Below are 26,120 nucleotides of genomic sequence, written 5' to 3' on the forward strand. Positions count from 1 at the left end.
CCACAACTCACGAACACCTTGGGAAGGAGCCTCCCCAGCAGTATTTGCATCCCACTGGGGAGCGCTGATAAATACCTCAGAGTAAATTGGAGCCTTTTAAGCACCGAAGGGCGGCGAGGGCAAGGGCGGGGCAACTACTGACGTCCGCGGTGACGTTGCCGGCTCCGCCCTCACACCCGCTTCCGGTGACGCGCGGCCCCCGCTTCCGCTTTCCCGGGCTGCGCGTGGGCCCCGCCTCACTCCCACGCGCCCCCAAGCGTCACGGCGCCGGATAGCCGGAGAAAAAGCACAGGTTGCTGTCGGAAGTCCCCCTGCAGGTTCCCCTTCCGTTTTGCCTAACGACTTCCGCTTTGGGCCGTCAACATGGACGCTGCGGCTGCTTGCCGAAGCGGCCTCTGATCCGTTGTGGAGGCGCAGCTTCTCTGCAGAGGCTGCCCCGCTTCCCCGCCCTCCCCGCCTCCCCCTCCTCTTCCCACCTCTCCCCTCCCCGCATCCCCCCGCCTCTCCCCGTCTTTCCCCGCCTTCCCCCGCCTTCCCCCGCCCCTCGCTCCAGTCGCTGGGGCCGGCGGGCTCGTCGCTACATGGGGGCGGGCCTCCGCGGCCGGCGCACGGCTTCCTGTTCGGAGGCGGCCTGGCGGTAGGCGGTGGCGACTCTGCCCGCGCCCACTTAGGCGCGGTGACCGAGCGCCTGGGAGGCTCGAGGGCTTCATCTTGTGCCGCTGCGCCAAACCCGGCCCTGCGCCGCCATGGCCCCAGTGCAGCTGGAGAACCACCAGCTGGTCCCGCCTGGAGGCGGTGGCGGGGCCAGCGGTGGTCCCGCGTCAGCCCCGGCGCCTCCTCCTCCCGGAGCCGCCGTAGCGGCGGCCGCAGCAGCCGCGGCCAGTCCGGGCTACCGGCTGAGCACCCTCATCGAATTTCTTCTGCACCGGGCCTACTCCGAGCTCATGGTGTTGACGGACCTGTAAGTGCCGCGAAACCCATGCCTGCTCCCCAGAACCCTCCCTCCCCCCGCTTCCCGCCCAACCGGCTTAGAGAGGCTCGCACCTCCCCACGGGGCTGCTGTTTTCTCCTTTCCTCTGAGCTACTTAGTCTAGAATTTCTGAACTCTTGGGGCTCAGAGGAGGTGGAGGAAACGCTTTGCATTTGGGGTCTTTCTGGAGATGGAGCAACGGAGAGTGGTTAATTATGTGTGTTGTTAGACTCACTGAAAATTCTATCTTTGGGGGTTTTGCTCGAGTTACCAGCAGAACCCTATTTATTTCTTGGTTGGAAGCTTTTAAGCCAAAAGCCCAAGATTAGGGTTTAGGAATACATAATGTTCGAATTCCTAAAGACAGAAAATCTGTTTTACAGATTTAAAATTTACATTTTAAATTTAGGTTGTAATTGTTTCTGCCAGGGTTTGAACTCAGGAGATCTATTGTGTATAAATTAATCAAAAAATTTGGTTTGCTTTTTTTCCCTGAAATGTTTGAGAGTGTTTGAAGTCTTAACGCGTTTAGCGTAAGTAAAAGGTTTATTGTAACTGGTCTTCTGTTACTGTTTCTTTGAGTATGAAGGGAGTTTGTAAATCACCAAGTTACCAGTGAAATGCCTTGGGACATGATTAGGTTGTTAATCCCTTCAAAATAGGGTCAGAATACACTAATTTTCAGTGTGTGAAGAAAAGACACCATACTATTTGGGGGGATATATACCTTAAGTACTGTTTTTCATTTTAAAAATCCAGGTTCAGAAAAAATAAGAATTTTAAGTTTTTACTTAGTTTTTATCTTTTATCTTGTTACACTGCAGATCAGTGTTTTCAGTTGTATACATTAATACATAGATATTAGCCTGTAAAGTGGCATAGTAATTTGTTACCTGAGACTTAAAATATTTGTTTGCAGATGACTGAAGGAGTTAGAGTAGGTTCCACTTATTCCTGTAAAACATTCTCACATAGTTTTGACATGTGGTACTTTATCGAATGGAACAGAAAGAAGGCTTCCCCGTCTATTTAAGAGAAACTTAAATAGCTGTTGTGATTAGGTGTCATTGTTGCAATATACTTCTCTGAACCAATTACTATTGGATTTCATAAAAATTTAAGAGTGTTCATGAAAATTTTTCATATATGTGAAGATCACCTACCCAATGTATAGCTATGGAAAAATGTTGAGAACTGCTGTCAATGATTGTGTAATTTGTATAATTTGTTCTTTCATAGAGGATTTGTAGAAATTTTTGAATTATATTGTGCTCTTTATTATACAACTTAGTTATGAAGAATGTCTATTTTATTGCAGTAGAATAAGTGCATAGTTTTAATCCTGCACCCTTTATGTGATGATGGTTCCCATACTTCTGTCTGCAGCAGAGACCTCTCCACTGAACTCCAGACTCTGTATCCAGATGCTTACTTTTATGTCCTAATAATGTGCCTAATGGGCATTTCAGTCAATTCCACTTGATATATCCCCCCACCCCCAAACCTCTTCTATCTCACTAAAGAGTATCCCCATTCTTCCTGTTGTGTCTTAGGCCACAGATTTGGAGTAATTCCTCTTCCAATTCCATGACCAGTAGTACATCAGCAAGTCTTGTCATCTCTGACTTCGGAATTTGACCACTTTTCAACATTTCCATCAAGTGTGAATTCTTCACCCATGTTAACTGCAGTAGTCTGCCAGTTGATACTTCTACTGCTACCCTTTCCCCTTTATAGTTTTTGTCATCCATAAAATAGCCAGGATGATCCTTTTGAAACTTTTCTGCTCTCAACTCTCCAGCGGGTCTCTATCTCACTTATGGTAAAAAGGTTTTATAGTCACCTGTATATGGAGTGACTGTAAAAGGTCCAAAGCAGTACACTTTTGAGTACAAAAGGTGGTGCTTTTAACAATAATGTTGGGGGCACCTGGGTGGCATAGTCAGTTAAGCATCAGACTCTTGGTTTTAGTTCAGGTCATGAGATCGCGCTCCATCCTTAGTGGGGAGTCTACCTGAGATTCTTTCTCTCCCTCGGTCCCTCCTGCCCATGTTCTCTCTCTTCTAAAATAAATATTTAAAAAAAAGTAATGTCGGAGCAACAGGCATGAACCAGAACTATCTTGGGCAAACCAGAACATGTGGTCTATCTATGCCTTCACCTCCTTTACTCTTTATCCTCATTTCCTAATACTCTCCTCTTTGCTTGTTCTGTTTCAGCCACACTACCTTTCTTGATGTTTTTTGATAGTGCCAGACACACTCCCACCTTAGAGCCATTGCTTTCCCCCCAGAAATCTGTGTGGTTTGCTTTCCTATTACCTTTAGGTCTTTGTTCAGATAGAACTTATCAGAAAGACTTTATCTGACCACCCATGAAAAGCATTCTGCCCCTGCCTTCTATTCTTTACTCACTGCTTTGTTTTTTCTTATCGCTACTGGGTATCCTTAATTTATTATCTGCTCCCTCTCCACTGGAAGCTCCATGAGGATGGGAATTTTTGTTTGGTATGTTCCCTGGGCCTAGAACATAGTTTGGCATATAGTTGAGGATTAACTAAGTATTTATTGATTTAATACATTAACAAATGAATTGTTAGAATTATCATTGTAGACCATGGAGGATTTATTTATTTTTTAAGGATTTTTTTTTAATTTATTTGACAGACAGATCACAAGTAGGCAGAGAGGCAGGCAGAGAGAGAGAAGGAGGAGGCAGGCTCCCTGCTGAGCAGAGACCCCCCCCCCCCAATGCGGGACTCCTTCCCAGGACCCTGAGATCATGACCTGAGCCAAAGGCAGAGGCTTTAATCATTGAGCCACCCAGGCACCCCTTGACCATGGAGGATTTAATGGGAAAATACCTTCCTGCTCTTGATACTTGGGTATATAAAATAACTCTTTTCTCTTTTGATTTGTGCTAACCAAAATTAGTTTTAGGAACTTACCTTGGTGTTCTTTTTTTTTTTTAATTTATTTTCAGAAAAACAGTATTCATTATTTTTTTCACCACACCCAGTGCTCCATGCAATCCGTGCCCTCTATAATACCCACCACCTGGTACCCCAACCTCCCATCCCCCCACCACCACTTCAAACTGAGTCCTCAGATTGTTTTTCAGAGTCCATAGTCTCTCATGATTCACCTCCCCTTCCAATTTACCCCAACTCCCTTCTCCTCTCTAACACCCCTTGTCCTCCATGCTATTTGTTATGCTCCACAAATAAGTGAAACCATATGATAATTGACTCTCTCTGCTTGACTTCTTTCACTCAGCATAATCTCTTCCAGTCCCGTCCATGTTGCTACAAAAGTTGGGTATTCATCCTTTCTGATGGAGGCATAATACTCCATAATCATGTATTTTTCCTTGTTCCCGGTGGGAACTGTCAGAATCAATGTATTGATGTAAAACTAGTGTGCTAGGTCTACTTTTTAAGAGTCTTATTTTTGCTGCATTTGATGCTTGTCTGTGAACTATTGAAAGTAAAAAGGACTGCCTTGATAATTTCAGTGGTTTGTTTTTGGCCACAGATTTCTGGGTGTTTTTTTTTTCCTTCTGCTTATCTACACCCACCTCCTCTCTGACATACATGCTCTCATCTCAGAGTTTACACTCTGCCTTGACTTCCTAAGGAATTAGGTTCTACTCCTTTTTTTTTTTCTTTAACCTGTTTTAATTAAAATTAGAAAAAGCTAGGATCTCAGTTATGTAAACTTGTCTTATTATACTTCAGTGTAAATAAATGTCTGCTACTTCCAAAAATTTGCATTTTGGGGCTATTGCCCCAAATCATGGATTTGTTATCCATAAAGGAATTTTAAATAGATTAGGAGGAATTGGGAGGAAAGGGATGCAGACAACAAAGCCTAATCTTTGTCCCGGAAATGATACCGCCTCTACATGAGATGATCCTTTTAGGGTCTCTGGGGCAGGTGGGAAGAGCTGGAACAATGTTTCCTGTTCTTTCTAACCCCCCCCAAAAGGCTCTCCTCTTTTGTTTCTCTCTCTTATGCACACATCAGCATCCATAGTTATCATTCTCGCCCTCCCTTGAGGATGAGGGTTGTGGCTTCTCAAAAGGAGTGTTCTCAGGAGCTTTCACGTGTAGAGGAACTTGCCAATAGCTGTTTTCCTTGCAGTCTTAAAAGGCCTTAATTTCTGCTTCATCTGATCCTGCTGGCCCTTCCACCTTCTACCTAGTTTCCTTTACCATCCGAATCATAATTTCAACTTCTGTCTCACTGTCTGCTCTCAGAATTATTGTTAACTACAAGCCAGAGCTCATTTTGATAGTTTCCCCTCCTTGTACCTTGAACTCTGGTTTTATTTTTTCTGCACCTGTGGCGTGTGGGTGGGAGAAGAGAATCAAAATGGCTCAGTGTGTTTTCTTCAAGAAGGGATTAGATGTAAAGGAGGCTTTACAATTGCTCAGGCCGTTGAATCCTGAGCCATGCAATAGAGGTTTCCAAAATGCGGTGATTCAGGAGGCACATCAGGACCTTTGTAAGCATCAGTGGATGTGAGAGTGTTAATGGTATAATTTAACAGGGAAAATGGTGACATTGGTTGCTGGCTATTGTACTGGAGAACTAGCAAAAAATAAATCAAAACCTTACTGGAGCTTAAAAGTAATCATGTACATCTAACCACCATGCAACATCATAATTACTGTAAAACCCTTGGCTGGCACTGGTTCTTTTGTGTGCTTAGCTTCCAGTTTTGCCCATCCTGATAAAACATGGAGAGATTATTGCTTGGAAGCAAGGTTCCATTGGATATAAGGAAGCTAGCAGCTAGTATTCTGCATCTGTGTCTGTTTTGGTTTTAAAAGAATATTTTCGGGGTGTCTGGGTGGCTCAGTGGGTAAAGCCTCTGCCTTCGGCTCAGGTCATGATCTCAGGGTCCTGGGATAGAGCCCCCCATCGGGCTCTCTGCTCAGCAGGGAGCCTGCTTCCACTACCCTCTCTGCCTGCCTCTCTGCCTACTTGTGTTCTCTCTCTGTCAAATAAATAAATAAAATCTTAAAAAAAAGATTTTATTTATTTATTTGACACAGAGAGATCACAAGTAGACGGAGAGGCAGGCAGAGAGAGAGGAGGAAGCAGGCTCCCTGCTGAGCAGAGAGCCCGATGGGGGGCTCTATCCCAGGACCCTGAGATCATGACCTGAGCCGAAGGCAGTGGCTTTACCCACTGAGCCACCCAGGTGCCCTAAATAAATAAAATCTTAAAAAAAAAAAAAATAAAAGAATATATTCGGGGCACCTGGGTGGCTCAGTGGGTTGAGCCTCTGCCTTCAACTAAGGTCATGATCTCAGAGTACAGGGATTGAGCCCACCATCAGGCTCTCTGCTCAACAGGGAGCCTGCTTCCCCTGCCCGCCCCCCCCCCCCCGCCTACCTGTCTGCCTACTTGTGATCTCTTCTGTCAAGTAAATAAATAAAATCTTTGTTAAAAAAGAGTATTTTCTCTGACTCTATGATATAGTAGTGTTTAATGTAAGATGTGAGCTTTTTAAATGTTTGAGGTTCATGCAGTATCTCTTGGATCATCTTGAATGGAGAGGAATGTTCCTTTGTTGGTTTTTTCCCTTGTAGCCATATTGCTAGAAACCCATAAAAAAGATCAGGTAGCCACATAAGCCTGTAGTGGCTATTTATCTAGTTTTTCTGAAACACTAAGGTATGTAATAGAGTCAAAATAAAGACCGTTACCATATTTTGGTGAAGCTTTGTGTATATTTAGTCAATTTCTTTTTTCTTTTTTTTTTTTAACCTTATAGATTACCAAGGAAATCTGATGTGGAAAGGTGAGTATGAAAGAAACCTTAAATCTCTGTCTGTGTTGGCATATCTATGAGAGTGTATGTGAGGAAGAGAGTGAGTGAGTATTGGCGGTGGGGGGGGGGTTGTTAGGGCTGTGGATCCGAAACCTAGGTCCAGAGAACCTAGGGTGATGTTTCACACCATTTGTTTAGGGAACCCTGGGAAATGTCATCCTTGACATTCTTGGTGTAGACCAGCTCTGGACCTTGTGTTCTAGAAACCTTTGTTGTCAAGTCCCTGAAGAGGATAGGAAAATGTAGAAGGTATAGAACTTAATAGAAAAAGCTGAGGAACAGACTGAATTAAGAAAGTTGGCCGCAAAGATGCTATTAGATGTCTTTAGAGAATTGACATTTGCATACTGCTATTGCTGTTTAATAGTTGAGAGAATTTTGATTGAGTTGGAGTTTGGGGCTTAAGACATAACTAAACACCAATGTTTCCATAGGCAAAAGGAACAAGATACATGAAGGTTTCAAAGTAATCCTGTGATGGAGAGTTAAGTTGTAGCCATAGAATTGGCTACTTGACTGTATCTCTGGCACTACTTATGCTCCTTGGTTATTTTTTTTTTTCTCCTAAATACCAAGTCACTAAGGAAGATTTATTAGTGACTCTGCTCCCCACCCCCCCCCACCAGCTATCTTTCTGATGGAATTGGATCAAAAAGGTAGAGATGGGAGAGACCACCAAAGCATACCTTTGTTATAGTTTGGCTGGTCAGTTTTAAAGGAAGGAAATGTAAATCTGGGTTTCTTCTGTCCACTCTGGGGTCGGAAGGGAAGCTGGGCCTTGAAAAACTGACTCATGCTGCTGATCACTGAGATTGCATGGTGTCAAAAAAAAGTCATGTTACAGTAGTTTACAAAGGTGGGTGTTTGCTTTCCAGTACAGGAGATCATTTGGGAGCCAAGTTAATAATATACAGATATGTTTGCTCTAGGAGAAGAGCAGAGAGCTCATGTGCTCTGTAAGTCATTGCTGAGTTGGAGTACTGAAGTACTGGGGCTCCCAGCCCTGAGATGGTGCCAGATCTTAATGCACATTTCCTATTTCTGCTGTGCTCCAATCCTGCCTGTGATGCTCTGCTTGTTTTGTCTGTTAAGATGCTTCGTAGACACTGGCAAAGAGTCTTAATTGTATCTGTGCCCTTGCTTCTTCTCTTCATACTACTAATAATCATATTGATGGTTGGATCTTAAGGAAGCCTTTTCAGGGTTTTTTGTGGGCTATGCACACATGCTCTCGCTAGGACTTAGACTCTGTAGTCCTCAGTCAGGATTATACTTCAACAAAAGCTTTTATTTTGGTGCATTGCCTCATGGCATTGCTGTTGGTGAGATAGAGAGATGTGGGTTGGATCTGTAGGCCATTGCAACTGTACTGAGATTATTATAGGTCAGAGTCCACTTGGAGGGAGGTTGATGTACTGCTGGGTCTTGTCAACAGGCCTGCAGAATGTTTTTTTCAGTATCTTAAGGTAAATTACAAAAGTGATTTTCAGTTTTATAGCTGACTGGAAATTGAGAGGTTTGGCTAACACACTGACTGACAAAGCTTTTAAGGCTTTATGAGATGATAAAAATACTGATGAGTATTGTGAGAAAAAGCATTGTAGTGCATATAGCACAAAAATAGATATGGACAGACCATCTAAGCTTTTATTTTTAGTGCTCAGCTTACTTTAACTTTGTTTAGATGATTTGATATCTAAATTTGTTGCTGCAATTAGTTTGGTAAAGAGTTGCATAGTTCTTTGATTACTCAGGTATTTAAATCACGCTCTTGTAAGATGGGAAATGGGCCCTTGCTTTTGTAGAAGTGAGACAGTTTCAAGCTTTGGTAAAGATCTGTTTCAGTTCCTTTCTCATACCAAAAAGGTTGCTAATACATAACTCATAGTCTCAATTATGAAATTCCTGACTCTTAATTTGTTCTCCTCTGGGACCTAGTTAACTTATATTGTACATTTGTATCTGTGAATTGGGCATAATTCAGTAAACAGCTTTTTTTGTCATGCAAAATTAATTTTAAAAATGTGACTGTGATTTATTGCTAAAACATTTTTTTGGACTTATTACTTGGAAGTTGAAAATAAAAAATGCAGGCAGTATACAAAATGTGACAATAATTCATATTTAGGTAAATACCTTATTTAGGTGTTTCATTTCATTGTAATGGTTATAAACAAAGATTGATTCATGTTTTAGCCCAGATGAAATAAATTGTGAAATACTCTTTTCAAAACGTTGGTTCATTAAGAAATGTTTTATTTTATAGGAAAATAGAAATAGTGCAGTTTGCTAGCCGGACACGTCAACTCTTTGTTCGACTATTAGCTTTAGTAAAGTGGGCTAATAATGCTGGCAAGGTGGAAAAATGTGCGGTGAGTTAAACTTTTTATTTTATATAAAGTAACCTTTTGGAATGTTAACTTATTATAGACATAGCTTCTAATTTTAGCTTTAATTTATATCTGTTGATTTCTTTCGAGAGAGTACTTAAGTGAGTAATCCTATTTCTGTATGAAAATGTGTAGGGAAGCCTGGGTGGCTCAGTTAGGTAAGCGTATGCCTTCAGCTCAGGTCATGATCCTGGAGTCTTGGGATCAAGCCCCACATAGAGCTTCCTGCTCATCAGGAAGCCTGCTTCTCCCTCTCCCCACCCCACCCCCTGCTAGTGCTTTCTTTCTCTCTTTCTCTTTCAAATAAATAAATGAAATCTTTAAAAAAATGTGTAATATATTTCTGTAGAAACTTAGTATTTGATCACCTAAGCAGGAAAAAAGAGTTGGTCGTATCTGGAGATATCATTATTCTAGAAGACATTAAATATGAGACTCAAACTGTAGGGGGAAAGAGCTTTACATTCGTATGCTTCCTTAGAGTAAGCAAAGTATTTCCTTGAATTTTACCTTTTGATTCTTCAGAATCCTCTGAGTATGGCAGAGTTGGTATTTCCTTCTTGTTTTACAGATGTGGGAGTAAGGTACTTAGGAGGTAAATGTCTTCTTCAAGGTCACGGATCTGGTAACAGCATTTATGTGTTTGTTATTCATCTATTGATTCTCCAAACCCTTTAGTGAGCACAGGGCATAGGGTATGGCAGATGAGATTTTTTTTTTTTTTAAAGATTTATTTATTTATTTATTTATTTGACAGAGATCACAAGTAGGCAGAGGGGGGGGGGAGGGAAGCAGGCTCCCCGCTGAGCAAACAGCCGGATGCGGATGCGGGGCTCCATCCCAGGATCATGACCTGAGCCAAAGGCAGAGGCTTTAACCCACTGAGCCACCCAGGGGCCCCAGCAGATGAGATTTAACTAAGGCACAGCCCTGCCCTCAAGAAGGTCATACATAGTCTTTGTCTGTTAAGTCACCCTTGAATTCAAAGGAGTGACACGTGATGAAGTTGTACCAAAGATGCTAAAATCTGCCAAACCCCCCCCCCCCCCGCAACAAAAAGAAAAGGAACCCAAGTTAGGAGCTCATAATTTGGGGAGGATGGCGCAGTGTTAACAAACAAGGCACATGATTACTCCCTTCTTTTTTACTTCAGTCACTTCCCATGAGGAGAAGGAAAGAGAGTAGGGTGCCCTTTCATAGTGGAAAGGGTAGAGTAATTATCATAAAATGAATAAAGTCCTAAAATAATGAGAGCATTTATTCACTTTAATTGAGGTCAGCTCTACAAGGCCAAGTAACCTTCTAACCATTGTCAGTTATATTTGGAAAGTGGGTAGATTCTCTGAGCTTGACATTGATGCTCATATTTATTCCCATTCAGTTATGTAATAACATTAAAATGTTTTATCAGTTTTTGTCAGTGAAGGCAAAAAAACAGCTTTACATTGGTTAAATTTTATTTGAGTCCTTTTCAAATTTCTCTTAAAGTTTACTGGACTTCCTGGATAAATTAAAATGAGCAGCCACCTGGTCAGTATGGAGGTACTGTAATTTTAGCACCCTGACAAGCTAAGTTGAAAATATTTTTATAGTACTTTTATATTTGCGACCCTTTCAGGGTTTGCCTTTTCCATAAAATCCCACTTCAGAAAGGAATCTAGGACACAGTTGTGTTTCTGTACATGATTTCCTAACCTCTACCCTCCATTGTAGCTGCTGCTTTCACTGTCCTCGGTTCTACTGGGTTACTCATCGTTAGACACAGAGCCTATGTGAAAGTTGCTAAAGTGAAAGGAGAAAAGGGGCTGTGAAAAAGTTGAGAATTGTAAATTCTAGAATAACAATTTTTTTAAGTTAAAAATAAAACCCAGTTTTCATTGAAGTTGATACTCAATTGGAGCTCTACCAACCAAGCTAGTGACAAGACTGGAAGAATTCTACCAAGGTACATTCTAGCCACATACCTTTTGTCTATAGGAGTAGGCTGTCATCCTTCTGAAATAAAATCTCAATCACAGGTTAGAGGGAAAATATTTTGTACCCCATATATTGTTTTTCTCATGGGGGGAAATGTTCTTTGATTCATCTGTTGTCAGTATGATAAGGAAGTTAAAGTTTGTATTTAGAAGGTCTTTTATCTACTGTAAAGCATCATTCGAAGAATAGTTTGATTATAAATGTTAATAAACAGACTTATGCCAAACTTATTTATCAGAAAGTTTTATAATTCATTGTTCTGGAAATTTGGACACCAAATGTAGTAAATCTATTTTGACTGAAATGAAGAAGCATGGTATAATATTTATGAAAAGCCTAGGGTTTCTTTTCAATAATTACTTAACTTGGGGTAATCTTTTGTTAAAGATGTTCAAACTTGTAATGAAAAGTTAGGAATCACTGAAGTATATCAAATCCAAGTATTCAATTTTTCAAACCTGGTGTTAAATCCCTACTTATATCATGAGTATTTCCATTACTTGTTTAATACTGCTGAGTTGTGCTTCAGTAGCATAATGTCAAGGAAAATCCAAGACTCTTGCTTTTGATATTGAGCTGTATTGTTTTTTGAATTGGCTGTTCAAATAAGTCACATTCTGAATAAAGTCTCATACTGAACTTATATAAACTTTTGGTATTTTTGTTTTGTGAATGTAGATGCTGCAATGTGTTTGTTAGGGATAAGGTCCATCAACTGGAGAATTAGAGGATTATTCATGTTTTGACTCTTCTGTTCTCAACCTAGTACCATTTGAGGTTCTTAATAAATAATTATTTTTAGCCATGCCGGACATATTAAGTGTGTAACAATGTATAAATACACAGATTATAACTAACAGTAGAACAGTTCATGTTTTATTTAAGAAAAAAGAAAATATCTCATATTCCTGGAGCTCTTTAAAAAACAGCTTTATTGAGCTGTAATTCATAGACCATACAATCCACCCATTTAAAGTGTACAGTGGTTTTTAGTATATTCAGATATGTGCAACCATCAGTCAATTTTAGAACATTGTTATTATCATCTCAGAAAGAAAATATGTAGCCTTTTGCTGTCACCTCCAAGTGCCCCCCCACCCAGCCCTAAGCAAGCACTAATCTGCTGTCAGTAGATTTGCCTATTCTGCACATGTCATATAAATGGAATTGTAGTAGGATAGGGGCTTTTGTAACTGACTTATTTCACTTAGCATCTAACATTTTCAAGGTTCATTGTAGCATGTAGTAGTACTTTGTTTCTTTTATAGTTGAATTGTATGGATCTACTATCTTTTGTTTATCATAAGTTTATGAAGGTTTAGGTTGCTTCTAGTTTTTGGCTGTTATGAATAATGTTACTGTAAACACTCATGTACAAGTTTCTGCATAGACATATGTTTTTATTTCTCTTGGGTATATGCCTAGGAATGGAATGGTTGGGTCATATGGTGACTGTGTTTAAGTCACTTGAGGAACTGCCAGACTGTCTTCCAAAATGGCTGTCCCATTTTACATTCCCACCATCAATGTATGAGCATTCCAGTTTTTCCATGCTGATACTTGTTATTGTCTGACATTTTGATGCTAGTCATCCTGTTAGGTGTGAAGGTGGTATCTCATTGTGGATTCGATTTGCATTTCTCTGCAGACAAGTGATGTTGAATATGTTTTCTGTGCTTTTGGGCATTTTTGTAGTTTTCTTAAGAGAAATATCTATAAAGTGCTCAGTTAAATTTGAAAAGACAATATTAACCATATAAACAGCTGGCATGTGAGTGGTTAAAAAAAAAGAATGTGATGATCACTAGGGACCTGTATAGTTTTGTTAAAAAGTTACTCAAAACTAAAATTTTATGTTTTTTCATTAGATTTCTGAGTCAGAGGTAGTATATTTTTCATTAATTACCCATATTAAAGGTGAAGCAATGTGGTCTAGATGAACTATAGAACTCCACTAGGGTTGATGCTTGTCTTCCCAGAGGGAAGTCTTTGGTATTCTTTGGCCTTGACTATGATCTGATAAGCATTTTTAACAGCGTCCTGGAGATTTGGGATGATCTAAATCAGTAAAAACCAGCTCAGAAGTTGAGAGAAGAAAGGGTTCAGTCTGTTCAACATCTGACTCCTGATTTCAGCTCAGGGTGGGTAGTGGTTTCAGGGTCGGGGGATGGAGCCCACATCAGGCCCCGCCCTCCATGTGAGGTCTGGTAGAGATTCTCTCTCTTTTCCTCTGCCCCTCCTGCTTGTCCTCTCTCTCTCCAAAACAAATAAATAAATCTTAAAAAAAAAAAAAAAAGTTGCGAGAAGTAGGATCCAAATGGTTTTAATGTGTTAGAATCAGACAGATTACAGTCCTCCTTCAGTTTCGGGGTGGAAAAAGGACCTTGCTTGGTAGATTCATATACAAAATATCAAGGCCTTTTAGTGGAGTCCCAGTTTGCTGTGTGTTAGCACTGTCATTGCTCTTAATAAGTTAATGGTGGCATTGATAGAAATCCATTTTAGTAGTCATGCAAGGTAGCACTTCTGGGCAGTCTAAAAGAAGAAACATTTTTTTGTTCTGGTTTCTCTGATTGTTGGCTTTCTTGGGCAGGTGGCTAAGTCTCTATTTTCTCATCTCTAAGGTGATAATAATTATCTAGTTTTATCTATTTCCTAGAGTTGTGAAGATCACATAATAAAAATGAGTATGGAAATACTGAGAAAATGTAGGGCATTTTGTGATGGTATTGTGGGTGTGATGTGGTATTAATTCTGGATACCATGTTTTAAGTTGACCACTGATATATTGGAGCATTTCCAAGGCAGCAGAACAAGGGTGGTGAGTTGGAAATTTGGAGATAACCGACTAAATGAAGTAACTTGGGATATTTTAGCTTGGAGATGGGGTGGGCTTCCGATGTTTGAAGGACATGAGAGACATTACTGCTCTAGAATAGAAGATAAACATTTCAAGGAAGTAGTTTTTAGCTCCTTGAGAGCTCGGCTAGTTCAGGTACCCTTATGAAATGCAGTAGAGAACTGATGGAAAGGATTTCTATTTGGGGCATGAGTTGGCCTAGATATCATACAACAGGCAACATTTATGGAGTATTTTATGTGTTCTGGTTAGTGTTCTGAAGGTTTTATAATGCATTAGCTCTTTCTAAAAAAAAAAAAAAATATATATATATATATATATATATATATATATATATATTTATTTATTTATTTAGTGTATTTGAGAGAGCAAGCATTCGAGAAGGGGGAGGAGCAGAGGGAGAGAATCTCAAGAAGATTCCCTGCTGAGGGCAGAGCCCAGTGTGGGGCTCCATCCTATGACCCAGGAGATCATGATCCGAGCCGAAACCAAGAGCTGGACACTTTTAAGTGACTGAGCCACCCAGGCAACCCTATACGCATTAGCTCTTAATCCTCAGAACAACCTTATGACGCTGGAAATCATTATCTTCATTTAACAGTTGAAAAAACCGAGGCTCAGAAAGGTTAAGTGACTTGCCTAAGGTTATAGGGAAAGTAAGTTGCAAAGGCAGTCTGGATCCAGGAGTCCATCTTTTAACTACTTTGTTACCAGCCAACTCTAGAAGTCTATGAAAGTAAAGAGCCTTTTATTCTATTTATTTTTCCTAACTTCTGGTACGTATGTGTAATGTTAAGGATGGGGAACAAATTGGAAAACCTTTTACTTAAAGTGATAGGAAGTTATTGTTTTTAGTGCCAAATACAAATGTATAAAATATTTCTTCACATCACTGGAAAATTTCTTTTTTTTTTTTTTTAAAGATTTTATTTATTTATTTGACAGAGAGAGATCACAAGTAGGCAGAGAGGCAGGCAGAGAGAGAGAGGGGAGGAAGCAGGCTCCCTGCTGAGCAGAGAGCCCGATGTGGGACTCGATCCCAGGACCCTGGGATCATGACCTGAGCCGAAGGCAGCGGCCTAACCCACTGAGCCACCCAGGCGCCCCCATCACTGGAAAATTTCTTGAAGAAATGTTTCAAAATGTGGAAAACTGTATTAATTTCCTCAAAGTTTACTTTGGAATGAATAAATGATATTTGAAGTGCAAAGCAGCTTGTTCTCAATGAAGCTTAATACATTTACCCTTCGCTTTAAAGATGATTTCAAGCTTTTTGGATCAGCAAGCCATTCTGTTTGTGGATACTGCTGATCGCCTGGCCTCGTTAGCTAGAGATGCCCTAGTCCATGCACGCCTGCCTAGCTTTGCCATTCCGTATGCAATTGATGTACTGACTACTGGGTCTTACCCACGACTGCCCACCTGCATTAGGGTAAGTGCATTGCTCACCATTCCTATTCTTAAAACTTGAAGGTTTTTGAATCAGGAAAAAGAAGTTGAAGGTTTTGGTGATGAAATCTCCTCTGTTAGCCCAACAAAACAAATATTATCTATTTTTAAAACAATTATTTCATGTAATTCACTTTTTTCTCTATAACTAAAATTGTGGTTTTTTGAAATAAATTGAGGCCAGAATATGAATACTATCAAAATGGATGACTATGTCTGTGTGTGTGTGAGGTTAAGCATGTGCACATTACCTTAGATCTATTTCAGATGTGAAAACACTACATGCTAGTTGCTTTTTGGAAGGTTTTTTTTTTTTTAATTACTGTTGTGGTAGTTGTTTACTGACTTGGTGCTATTGTATTTTATACTTTCAAGAAGTGGTGGAAGTCATCTAGTGACATGAACTTGGTCTCGTAAATAGAGCATGAAGAAGATCGTGTTGTATTACCATCTTAGCTGGGTGACTGGTGGAATCATTGGCATTCTAAAGCATGATAGTAATGGTCATGTTAGTATTACTGGATGTAAACTACAGAACTGAGTTGAGATTCTCTTGCACAAAGTACAAAAATACTATGTTAAGACAGGCACAGATAAAAATTGTGTCTCTTTGTACATTATTTTCAAATCACGTAATGTTTTTCGTAGGATAAAATTATTCCTCCAGACCCAATTACCAAAATTGAGAAACAAGCCACACTTCACCAGCTTAATCAGATTCTTAGACATCGGCTTGTGACTACAGATCTTCCTCCTCAGTTAGCAAATCTTACAGTTGGTATGTACCTGAAGTTTTTTTTGTTTGTTTGTTTTTTGTTTTTTAAGAATTAACTTATTAGAATTTCTTTTAAACAGCTTTTGGGGTTTCATTCAAAGGAATACTATTTTGAATTTTTGGCCTGCAATTCAGGTAGTGTTCAGATATGTGACTTGTCAACCCGATCATTTCTCTTATTACCTGGGGATAAAATACTGGTATGTGAAGCAGGGAGATCACGTGGGACTGTGGGACCGGAGAAGAGAAGAAGCCCCAGAGTTACACCTCAAGAGAAAATTGTTAGTTGGTGTTAGAAGGGTTAACTGCCTTTGGCTATTGCTTATGCAGGAACTACCTAATTTTTTGGATACTTATAAAAGAACTTGCAAGCTAATTAAAATTTATTTTAAGTTAGACTGAACGTTCTAAGTTAGTAGGAAGCTGCTTATTTTCTAGCAAGTAGTCATCTTTTTCTTCTTCTAAAAGCAAATGGCCGGGTGAAGTTCCGAGTTGAGGGAGAATTTGAAGCCACCTTGACCGTGATGGGAGATGATCCAGATGTTCCATGGCGTCTTCTCAAGCTAGAAATTCTAGTTGAGGATAAGGAAACAGGAGGTAAATTATGAACACTGACTTTAATTCTAAATATCAATTCAGATGTTTGGTGTTTTTATATTACTGAAACATTCTTACAGAATGATAAGTTTAGCAGTTTATCCTGTCATTTGAAGCAGGTGTTAGGATAATCATACCTACCTACTGATCCATAGAGGCTTTAGTGTTTCTCAAATATAATGTTCTCTGGTTTAGATAGATAACTTTAGTTCTTTCCTTCTTTCTTTCTTTTTTTTAATTTAGTGTTAGTATACTCTTCCTTAGTTGGTACTATAATATGATCTGTACACTTTTCTGATTAACCACCTTCTTTTCTCCTGCCAATGGAAGATGGGCGAGCCTTGGTTCATAGTATGCAAATCAACTTTATCCATCAGCTGGTGCAGTCTAGACTCTTTGCTGATGAAAAACCTCTTCAGGACATGTATAACTGCCTACGTATCCTTTTGAAATTTGAGACATATATTTATAAGGAATTCGTGTGTGTCTCTCTTCCACATATTTCCATTTGTCCCCCCATCCTGAACTATAGCAGATTAACCCCCCCTCCTTTTTGGGGGTAGAAACAGGGCTGGGGAACAGGTCAGTGTGAAGAATAATTATACATCTGTAATAAACTAGATTTAAAATTTTACTGTTCACTTTGCAGGTAAAAACTAAAATGAATTAGAAATAGTACTACCTGGAGGAAAAAAATAGTGCTATTTGGTCTACTCATATTTTCTAAACTGTGATGAATTAGTGGGCAACCTGGACCTTACAGTTCGTTTATGTTGGTTCAAAATTAAATATAAAACTTCTTGCTAAAATTGTGCCACAAATTATATCACTTTTTAGTATATGTCATTGGAGAAATGTAATTCCTGAAATTTCTTTCATAGCCAGCTTTTGGGGAAATAGAGCTTTCATTAAGTAAAGTTTGCTTGTGCTTCATTTGCTGTTATAGTGATTTATTAAGTTTGCTTAACGAGACCCATCAGATTCTTTCTGCTTATCGCTTCAGTTAGAAGTGCTACATTCCCAAACTCTAATGTTAATCCGAGAGCGGTGGGGAGACCTTGTGCAGGTGGAAAGGTACCATGCTGGAAAGTGCCTCTCCCTCTCAGTTTGGAAGTAAGTGAAGTTGATTATGGTGAGTTCATCCTATGACTGTTAAAATTCTTTTTCTTTCTTTTTTTCTCTCATGCATCTGATTTACTTTATACCAACAGTTGTGTACCTTTCAGCAACATGATTTTATATAGTAAGGTCCCTGGTATATAAACCACATAGGACATCTATAAATGATACCTCTCTTAGAACGTGGCATGTTTTATACACATAGACCTCTATTTGTACTAAGACTTGTTGTTCTTAAAAAGTTAGATTACTCTGGGCTCATACCAGTTTGCTTGAAAGACCATTTTAATTGGTGGATATGTTTTTAAAACATGTTTGCTTGTCACAGTTCCACATTTTGAATTGTGCCTTTTAAAATCTTTTTTGGGGAGGGTTTTGGGGAAAATCAGTATCAGGCTGTTTGCAGTCCTCAATTCCCTGGAACTTTGCTTGATTCCCATTTTCTGTAAAGGAATTAGATTAATAGACATCTCTTAGAACATACGTTGTTTTGTTTTGGGATTTGTGTGTCTGTGTGCATGTGTTTTGTTTTTAAATTGTGTGTGTGTGTGTGTGTGTGTTAAGAACATAAGTATTGTGTTGGATTATAGAATAGCTGTCTTCTCAATATTAATTTATTCCCTCCACAAACATTGAGGGCCTCTCATGTTCTAGGCTCTGGCTGAGGTACACAATAGGTAGTTTCTGTTTTATTCCAAAAGTTAACAGGCTGTTAACAGGCTGGAAAAAATTTTTATTCATATTTTTTTTTCTTGGGGTGCCTGGGTGGCACTGTCAATTTAGTGTCCAACTCTTGGTTTTGGCCTAGGTCATAATTTCAGTGTCATGAGGTCAAGCCCCATGTTGAGCTCAGCACTCAGTGCAGAGTCTGCTTGGGATTCATTCTCCCTCTCCTTCTGTTCTCCTGCCTGTGTATGCTCTCTGTCTCTCTGTCTCTCTCTCTCAAATAAATAAATCTTTAAAAACAAGAAACTATTTCTTTTTTTTTCTCTTTAGTCAACAGGTTCTTGGGAGAAAAACAGGGACGGCATCTGTTCACAAAGTTACAATTAAAATCGATGAAAATGATGTGTCTAAGCCTTTACAGATTTTTCATGATCCTCCTTTGCCAGCTTCTGATTCCAAATTAGTAGAAAGGGCCATGAAGGTAAAATATCGCAGTATATTTTAATATTATTTTGATTAAATGAATATATGTAACTTAATATTTTTACTTAAACTTCTAACACAAATTCTTTAAAATACCCAGTTGTTTCTAAAACTCTTTATGAAATTTGTTTTAAACAAATGTTATGCTTTTGCTTTTTTTTAAATAACTAATGTCATATGTGTAATTTTTAAAATGTTCTTTCAAATTTTTTAACTTAGGTCAGATCACCATTTTATTCTGAAGTGCTGCCATTGATAACATTGAATGTTAACACTGAATTGCTGCCATTGATAACATTGAATGTTACCATTGGGAATGTTAACATTGAATGATAACATTGAAGTGCTGTCCACTGATAACCAACACATTTACTATCTTGATATATACTTTCTAAAATGTTAACTGTGGTCTTTAAGCTACCAGTACCATATACTATATATTTCTTTTTAACTTGGACCTTGCTTTCTTTTACTGGTTAAAAAATCAGTGTGATTCGGGGCTCCTGGGTGGCTCAGTTGTTAGGCATCTGCCTTCAGCTGGGGTCATGGTCAAACCCGGCTCCCTGCTCAGTGGGAAGCTTGCTTCTCCCTCTCCCACCCGCCCTGCTTGTGTTCCCTCTCCTATCTCTCTCTCTCTGTGTCAAATAAATAAACCTTTAAAAACAAAATCAGCGTGATTCTAAAAGGAACTATCTTAAAACACAGTTATCTGCTCTCAGGCTTATAAAGTCAATATGTTTACATTGCACATATGATTCTGTTATTCTTGTTTATGCAGATTGATCACTTATCAATAGAAAAGCTCCTGATTGACAGTGTCCATGCACGAGCTCATCAGAAGCTCCAGGAACTGAAGGCCATTCTGCGAGGCTTCAATGCCAATGAAAACTGTAGGTTCTTTTAAACTGGCATTTCTGCCTTTCTTTTGTTTATGTTAGTATCCACTTTTATGAAGCATCTTTCTTAATCTGACTTTTTTCCCTGATTTTGTGGATGTTGGGCATTTCTGCATTTGAACTTGTGATCTACCAAGCTTATCCTAATTTTTCTCTTAATTTCTTCTTATTTAGCTTGGCCTTATTTCTGAAATGTATGCATAATTGAACCTCCTTAAAGCTTTTTTTCCTATTGAAATGGAAGTTATTTTAACATCTTACTATGAATCTTATTTCTTGTAGGTCTTCTAAGAATAAGGCGGCTTTGCAGATACTTACAATGTTATTTATAAAATACACCTCTTTGAGGGAAGCAGAATTTATCCCTGGTCTTTTTAAAGACTTTTTTAAAAAGTTACTAATACATTAGCAGGATTCAAAATATATACACACGAAATGCAATATCTTCTGGTTTACTTACTTAGTAAGTATGTTTAAAGCTTTGGGGGGCAGTCAGTTAGAAAGCCAGTGCTTTCATTCTAGAAATAGGTTCACAGTATCATAATGAGCATATTCACTCTCCCTACCCCAGTTGTTTTTGGTTGTGATTACCTTGTGCCCACAGTGAACAGCCTTTAATTCAGTGAGCTGGTATAGAGGAAATCCATAAAAATATGTCTTTAATGGTTCTGGTGGCAAAGGTACTGCCTTTCATCATCACAGAGCCAGCTCAGTCCATTATGCTTAAAAAAGCAGCTTCTTTGGTACCACTTTGCTGAGCTAGGTAAAAATACTGCCTGAAGGAAAGATACTCAGGAAAATAAACTTGTATTTAGAATACAATAGTCATTTCCAAAAAAGCGAAAGAAAAGAGGTGTAAAAGAGGGTCTGAAACAAACTAAAGACTAAGGGGAAGGGCAGCTTAACTTAACAAAACTGCAAGTGTTGGCCTTAGATCTTGTGTGAGGGGGCATGCTCACTAATTCCATTGGGGCTTAACAGTAGAGTTTTTGGGTTTTGGTAATTTTAATTGTAAGATGCAGTGGAAGTCCTCATGCCCCACCCACCCCCATTTTAATCCCTCAAGCAAGGATGTTCAATATAAACCTAAAGTTTTTGATTGGAAAGTATAATCAAAACTTTCTTTGGGGTTAGAAAGCGTACATCCCCCCCCCATTTTCTTCTTTTTTTATGAGTTTTGAGATCAAATTCATATATAGTTCACTCATTCAGTGGTTTTCAATACACTCAAGAGTTGTACAGCTAGCTCCACAATCCAATTTTAGAACATCTTAATTATTCTCCAAAGAAACACTGTATCCATTAGCAGTCACTCTCCTGTTAACCCCTCCCTTCAGCCGCTGGCAGCCACTAATTTACTTTGTCTCTTTAGAATTGCCTGTTCTGGACATTTCAGATAAATGAAGTCATATAACGTGTGGTCTTCTGCATATTGTTAGCCTAACGTTTTTAAGGTTTGTCCATGGTTAAAGCATGCTTCAGTGCTTCATCTTTATGGTCCAATAATCCATTGTACAGATAAACCACATTGTGCTTCTCCATTCGTCATTCACGGGGTTGCATTTCACGTAGGTTTTGGATGTTGTTGTGTTTGGTGGGGTCCAGAGCCAACAGTCAAGAAAAAATTCTTGAGACATCTTTGGTGCATAATAACCTGGTAGGGGCTCTTCCAGTTGGAGTTAAATCCCCTGCTGTATTAGCCTTCCAATTCTTTAAATAAACCCTGCCTCCAGGATTTGTATGGGGTGGGTTGCTAGTGACTGTCAGATCAGGTGTAGGGAGGACATGGCTTGCATATTCATTTAGAGATTTTTGAATTAACCCAGCCTCAAGTGAATAATTTAACAAAGCAGTTATATTCTCCATCTGTTGATAGGTTTACAGTGAAGAAAGGTTTTTCACATAGTACCTCAAAAGGACTTAATCCTGTTGGTTGTTTTGGGGCAGTCCTCATTTGGAGAAGCCCTGCTATTAAAAGAGTAATCCAGTTTTCTTGAGTCTCAATGCTTAAAATCTAGTATCTATAAAGATATGTTATTGAGATATTTTCCTTTTTAATCAGAGATAGCCAAATCGGGACTAATTTGTTTGTAAAACAAGTCCAGTTTTAACAAACTTATTTGTGACTTATTTATGACTTACATAAGCTCAGCAAGAATAGTGAGTGATCATAGAGATCTTTTACAATTGCTTTGCTGGAACTCTTTATAAGGAATCTCTAGGTTTAACTTTTAGTAGCCTCTCTAGGCCAGAAGCCAAGCCAAGTGCTTGCCTGCCATACTTGTAGTTGGGCAAATTCATCTTCTTTAGATCCCCAAAATATCTGCACCTGCAGGAAGTGATATTCTTTATGTACCTGGTATGGCTGCTGGGAACTCTGTAAGGTTGGTGTCAGGCCAACAGTTCCAAGGGGCTCTATGGGCTCCATGCTTCATAAAGTCAACCTTAGTTCCTTAAAGCTGTCTGGTCATATCTGAGTCTATGCATGTCTCTCCCAAATATGGCAGTATAGTCAAAGCCTTGGTAAAATAACCAGTGTTTCCACTGGTGTCCTGTTAATGAGGAGAACAGATTCTTATTGAACTTAACGCAAATAACTATAATTGCCAAGGAAGAGAGAATACTTTCCGAGACCTTTTGAGTTCCAGAGGGTTCAGGTAGAGAGAAAAGTTAAAGGCTTCTGTTTATTCAGATGAATATTTTATCTTATTTTTTATATCATAAACATCATAAGAGAAAGTTTACTTAGTCTAGAAGTACAACTACTAGAGAACAAGCAAAGTTTTAAAGAAGAGTCATAAACTATAATCATCCTCCGTTTAGTTAGTTCTGGAAATTCTTAACCATTTCAGTTTTTATGATCTTAAAGATTTAAAAAACCTATATTTGTCAAAAGCCCTTTTTATGAATCTCCTAGAAGATGAAACACGTTCTGCAAGAGAATAAGAACAATAACCATAAATTTAAAAAGACTCAAAATGGACATGGTAAAGGTTTGATGAGAGGTTACAACATAGCTGGCAAGGAAATCTGGTTATTTCTGTGACACATACTAGTTCAGTAATCAGAATATTAAGTAATGACCTTATACCAGAACATACTAAAACTTTAGAACTGCATATCATCTCTAGAATGGTTATAGCATTTACCCAAATGTAACCTAAGGCCTATTATTTAACAGTACTTCCAGAATAACTTAACATGCCAAATAAAAAGGTCTAATGAGTCAAAGAGACTTTATTTCCTATTTAAATGTTGGGAAGTTTGTTTAAAAAAAACCTCAAAAGTGGGGTGCCTGGGTGGCTCATTTGGTTAAGTGTCTGCCTTTGGCTCAGGTCATGATCTTGGGGTCCTGGGATGAACCCAGCATCAGGGCTCCCTGCAGCAGGGAGTCTGCTTCTCTCTCTGCTCCTCTCCCCTGCTCGTGCTCCCTCTGTCTCTCAAATAAATAAAATATTTAAAGAAAAAGTCCCAGGCACCTGGTGGCTCAGTTGGTTAAGCATCTGCCTTTGGCTCAGGTCATGATTTTAGGGTCCTGGGATCAAATCCCACATCAGGCTCCCTGCTCCATGGGAAACCTGCTTCTCCCACTCCCCCTGCTTGTATTCCCTCTCTCACTATCTTTCTCTCTGTTGAATAAATAAAATCTTTTTAAAAGAAAAAAAAAGGAAAAAAAATCCCTTCATTTTAATCTTAGTCTGCCCTGACCATCTTTAAAATTCTTTTCCAAAGATATCCCTACAACAAACCTTCTGCAACTTTTTCATTCAGAGTTACTTCCCTTAGTTGTATCAGTCTTGATTACATTTAGCAGAATTTTAACTCTTAGAAACCTTAGTCTCCAGTGAAAGCTAAGTAGTAACAAATTGTGAACTGTCGGGGCGCCTGGGTGGCTCAGTGGGTTAAAGCCTCTGCTTTCAGCTCAGGTCATGATCCCAGAGTCCTGGGATCGAGCCCCACATTGGGCTCTCTGCTCAGCAGGGAACCTGCTTCCCTTCCTCTCTCTGCCTGCCTCTCTGCCTACTTGTGATCTCTCTCTGTCAAATAAATAAATAAAATCTTAAAAAAAAAAAACTCTTTAGATAGCAAATTCAGGAATCAGTTAAGCACAAAGCATGTTTACTGACCCAAATATCCCTAGTTTCTCTGTACTAAGAAGTCAAAACACAAACTGACATCCAGTAATCAGTGCTTTAGCACTTTTTTCCTATTTGGAAATATCTAGATGTCCAGTGAATTCAGTCTCACTCACCCAAGCAAAACTTTAAGTTTCAGGTTACCAAAGACTTTGAAAGGTATCTTAACAATTACCCATGAAAGCTGGAGACAGTTAACCATTTTAAGTCCTCTTTTTGCTAACAGATTGCAACAGAGATAACAGGAGCTTATTTGACCTTCTGTAAATCTTGGTAGAATAAAAGTTTTACCTTTAATGCTGCTAACTTTAACAGGTTTTAAACGAAGTTAAGTTTAAATACTGGATTATATTCTACCTGACTCCTCTTTTAAAAGTCAGTTTGTTCCCCATTGTCCTTTTTTACCTGGGAACTGGCAGGGAAGTCTCAAGTGGGTGGTATTAAGTCCAGGGGATGCTCTTTGCTCCTTGATAGTGAGGGGAGGAGGAGGAGTAGCCTGTGGTACAGGAGGCCCCTAGGGTGGTACAGAGGCCAGTTATGCACAAACTCAAGGTGGTACAAAAACAGGAGGAGGGGGAGGCAGAAGAGGCGAGGTGCTGCCCGAACGCAGAAAAAAGGGTTCCCAACTCTAGAACTCATCAGCTCCAATAGAGGCGTGGATGCCATGTTTTCCTACCAACAAAAGGAAATAGGCAGTCCATGTTAGGCCACAGAAGACAGGGAATTTCCCTGAAACAAGGGGATTTTTGGCAGCTCTTTAAAGTCCCCATCCCAAGGTTGACTAACCAGAGAGAGTTGGTTCCGATTATATCCATTTACCTGGGAATTGAGGGAGAAGTCCCTACGTAATGCTAGAGTAGCCTGGATCTATTAGGAACAGTAAGAGTCAGAGTCCCCTTTGCTAGGAATGGCCCGTGTTTCCTCTACCAAACTTGGGTTTATTCAGAGGAGGCCTATGTAGATAATTATCATCCAGTATATCAGGAGGGAGTTTACTGGTCTGGTTATGACCAAACACGTTCTGCAAGAGGTCCTTAGGTCCAGGTCCTGATTTAGAGCCCTGAAGGCCTGGATGGACTTAGGGTACTTTCATCTATTTGCTGTTTCTTACAGAAGAGATCTAACTGATAGATCCTACTGAGGTCATACAGTACCTTTCTTAAATTTTTTAATCCGAGTGGTTTCCAGTGAGTTAAAAGGCATCCCAAGGGAGAGTTCTTGGGGACTGAAGAGAGATGGTTCATTATCAAACCCTTTCCCTACCCCCGCTTCCCAGGTGGGGTCCCACGCGCAGGTTATGTCAGGTTCCTGATGTCAAAGCTACGCAGGGCATCCCTTGAACAAAATCACTATGATCGCTGCCACCGTAAAGGCCCTGTAGGAGGGAGGCCTGCCTTCCCCTCGTTTCCCCATCGCATTCTAGACTACAATGGGTCCATATGCTGGTATGGACCCAGTTTACGTTTACGTGAAAGCCCCATCATGCTTTGGCTTGCCTTGCTGAAGGAATTACTGTGAGGGCCATACCACACCTTGGCTTGCCTTGCCCTGAAGGCCACGCTGCACCTTGGCTTGCCTTGCCCCAAGGGCCCCTCAGTAAAGGTCACACTGCACCTAGGCTTGCCTCACCATGAAGGCCGCAAAGAACCTGCCATTTTTAATCCATGGAAAATAGAGGAAAAGATTTTACAAGAGGAAGGGACCCAATTTTATAACTTAAGTAGTTAGAGGATATTGACAGAAAACAATAAAGGTAGAAATCCATCATGATCTAAGCGACATTCCAGCACATGTAGTCTTTACAGCCAACTTCCCTAGGAAACAGTCCCCAGTTGGGTTTTAATTCAGTTGGATACTGGTTCTGGCTGGCTCCCAGTGGAGGTCTTATGACCAGAGATGGAGTGGAGGTCTCATGACCACCAGAAGTGGCTAGACCAGAGATGCGGGAAGGGATCACATTT

General features: G+C 39.7%; 1 protein-coding gene across 2 annotated transcripts in view; it reads left to right on the forward strand.

Moving 5' to 3' along the window:
- The first annotated feature begins 508 nt into the window (after positions 1-508).
- MED14 (mediator complex subunit 14) overlaps positions 509-26,120 on the forward strand; it is a 73,411-nt gene continuing 47,799 nt past the window's right edge. The window contains exons 1-10 of one of the 2 annotated variants that reach the window (XM_044235625.1): positions 509-961; positions 6,755-6,781; positions 9,078-9,183; positions 15,297-15,470; positions 16,136-16,265; positions 16,731-16,859; positions 17,190-17,297; positions 17,840-17,972; positions 18,975-19,125; positions 19,906-20,017. In XM_044235625.1, coding sequence (XP_044091560.1) covers positions 747-961; positions 6,755-6,781; positions 9,078-9,183; positions 15,297-15,470; positions 16,136-16,265; positions 16,731-16,859; positions 17,190-17,297; positions 17,840-17,972; positions 18,975-19,125; positions 19,906-20,017 — 1,285 coding nt within the window. In that variant the 5' untranslated portion in view covers positions 509-746. The remainder of the gene's footprint in view (positions 962-6,754; positions 6,782-9,077; positions 9,184-15,296; positions 15,471-16,135; positions 16,266-16,730; positions 16,860-17,189; positions 17,298-17,839; positions 17,973-18,974; positions 19,126-19,905; positions 20,018-26,120) is intronic. The other variant, XM_044235624.1, reaches the window with a different exon arrangement.

This window comes from Neovison vison, chromosome X (assembly GCF_020171115.1).
Source record: "Neovison vison isolate M4711 chromosome X, ASM_NN_V1, whole genome shotgun sequence".
NCBI lineage: Eukaryota > Metazoa > Chordata > Mammalia > Carnivora > Mustelidae > Neogale > Neogale vison.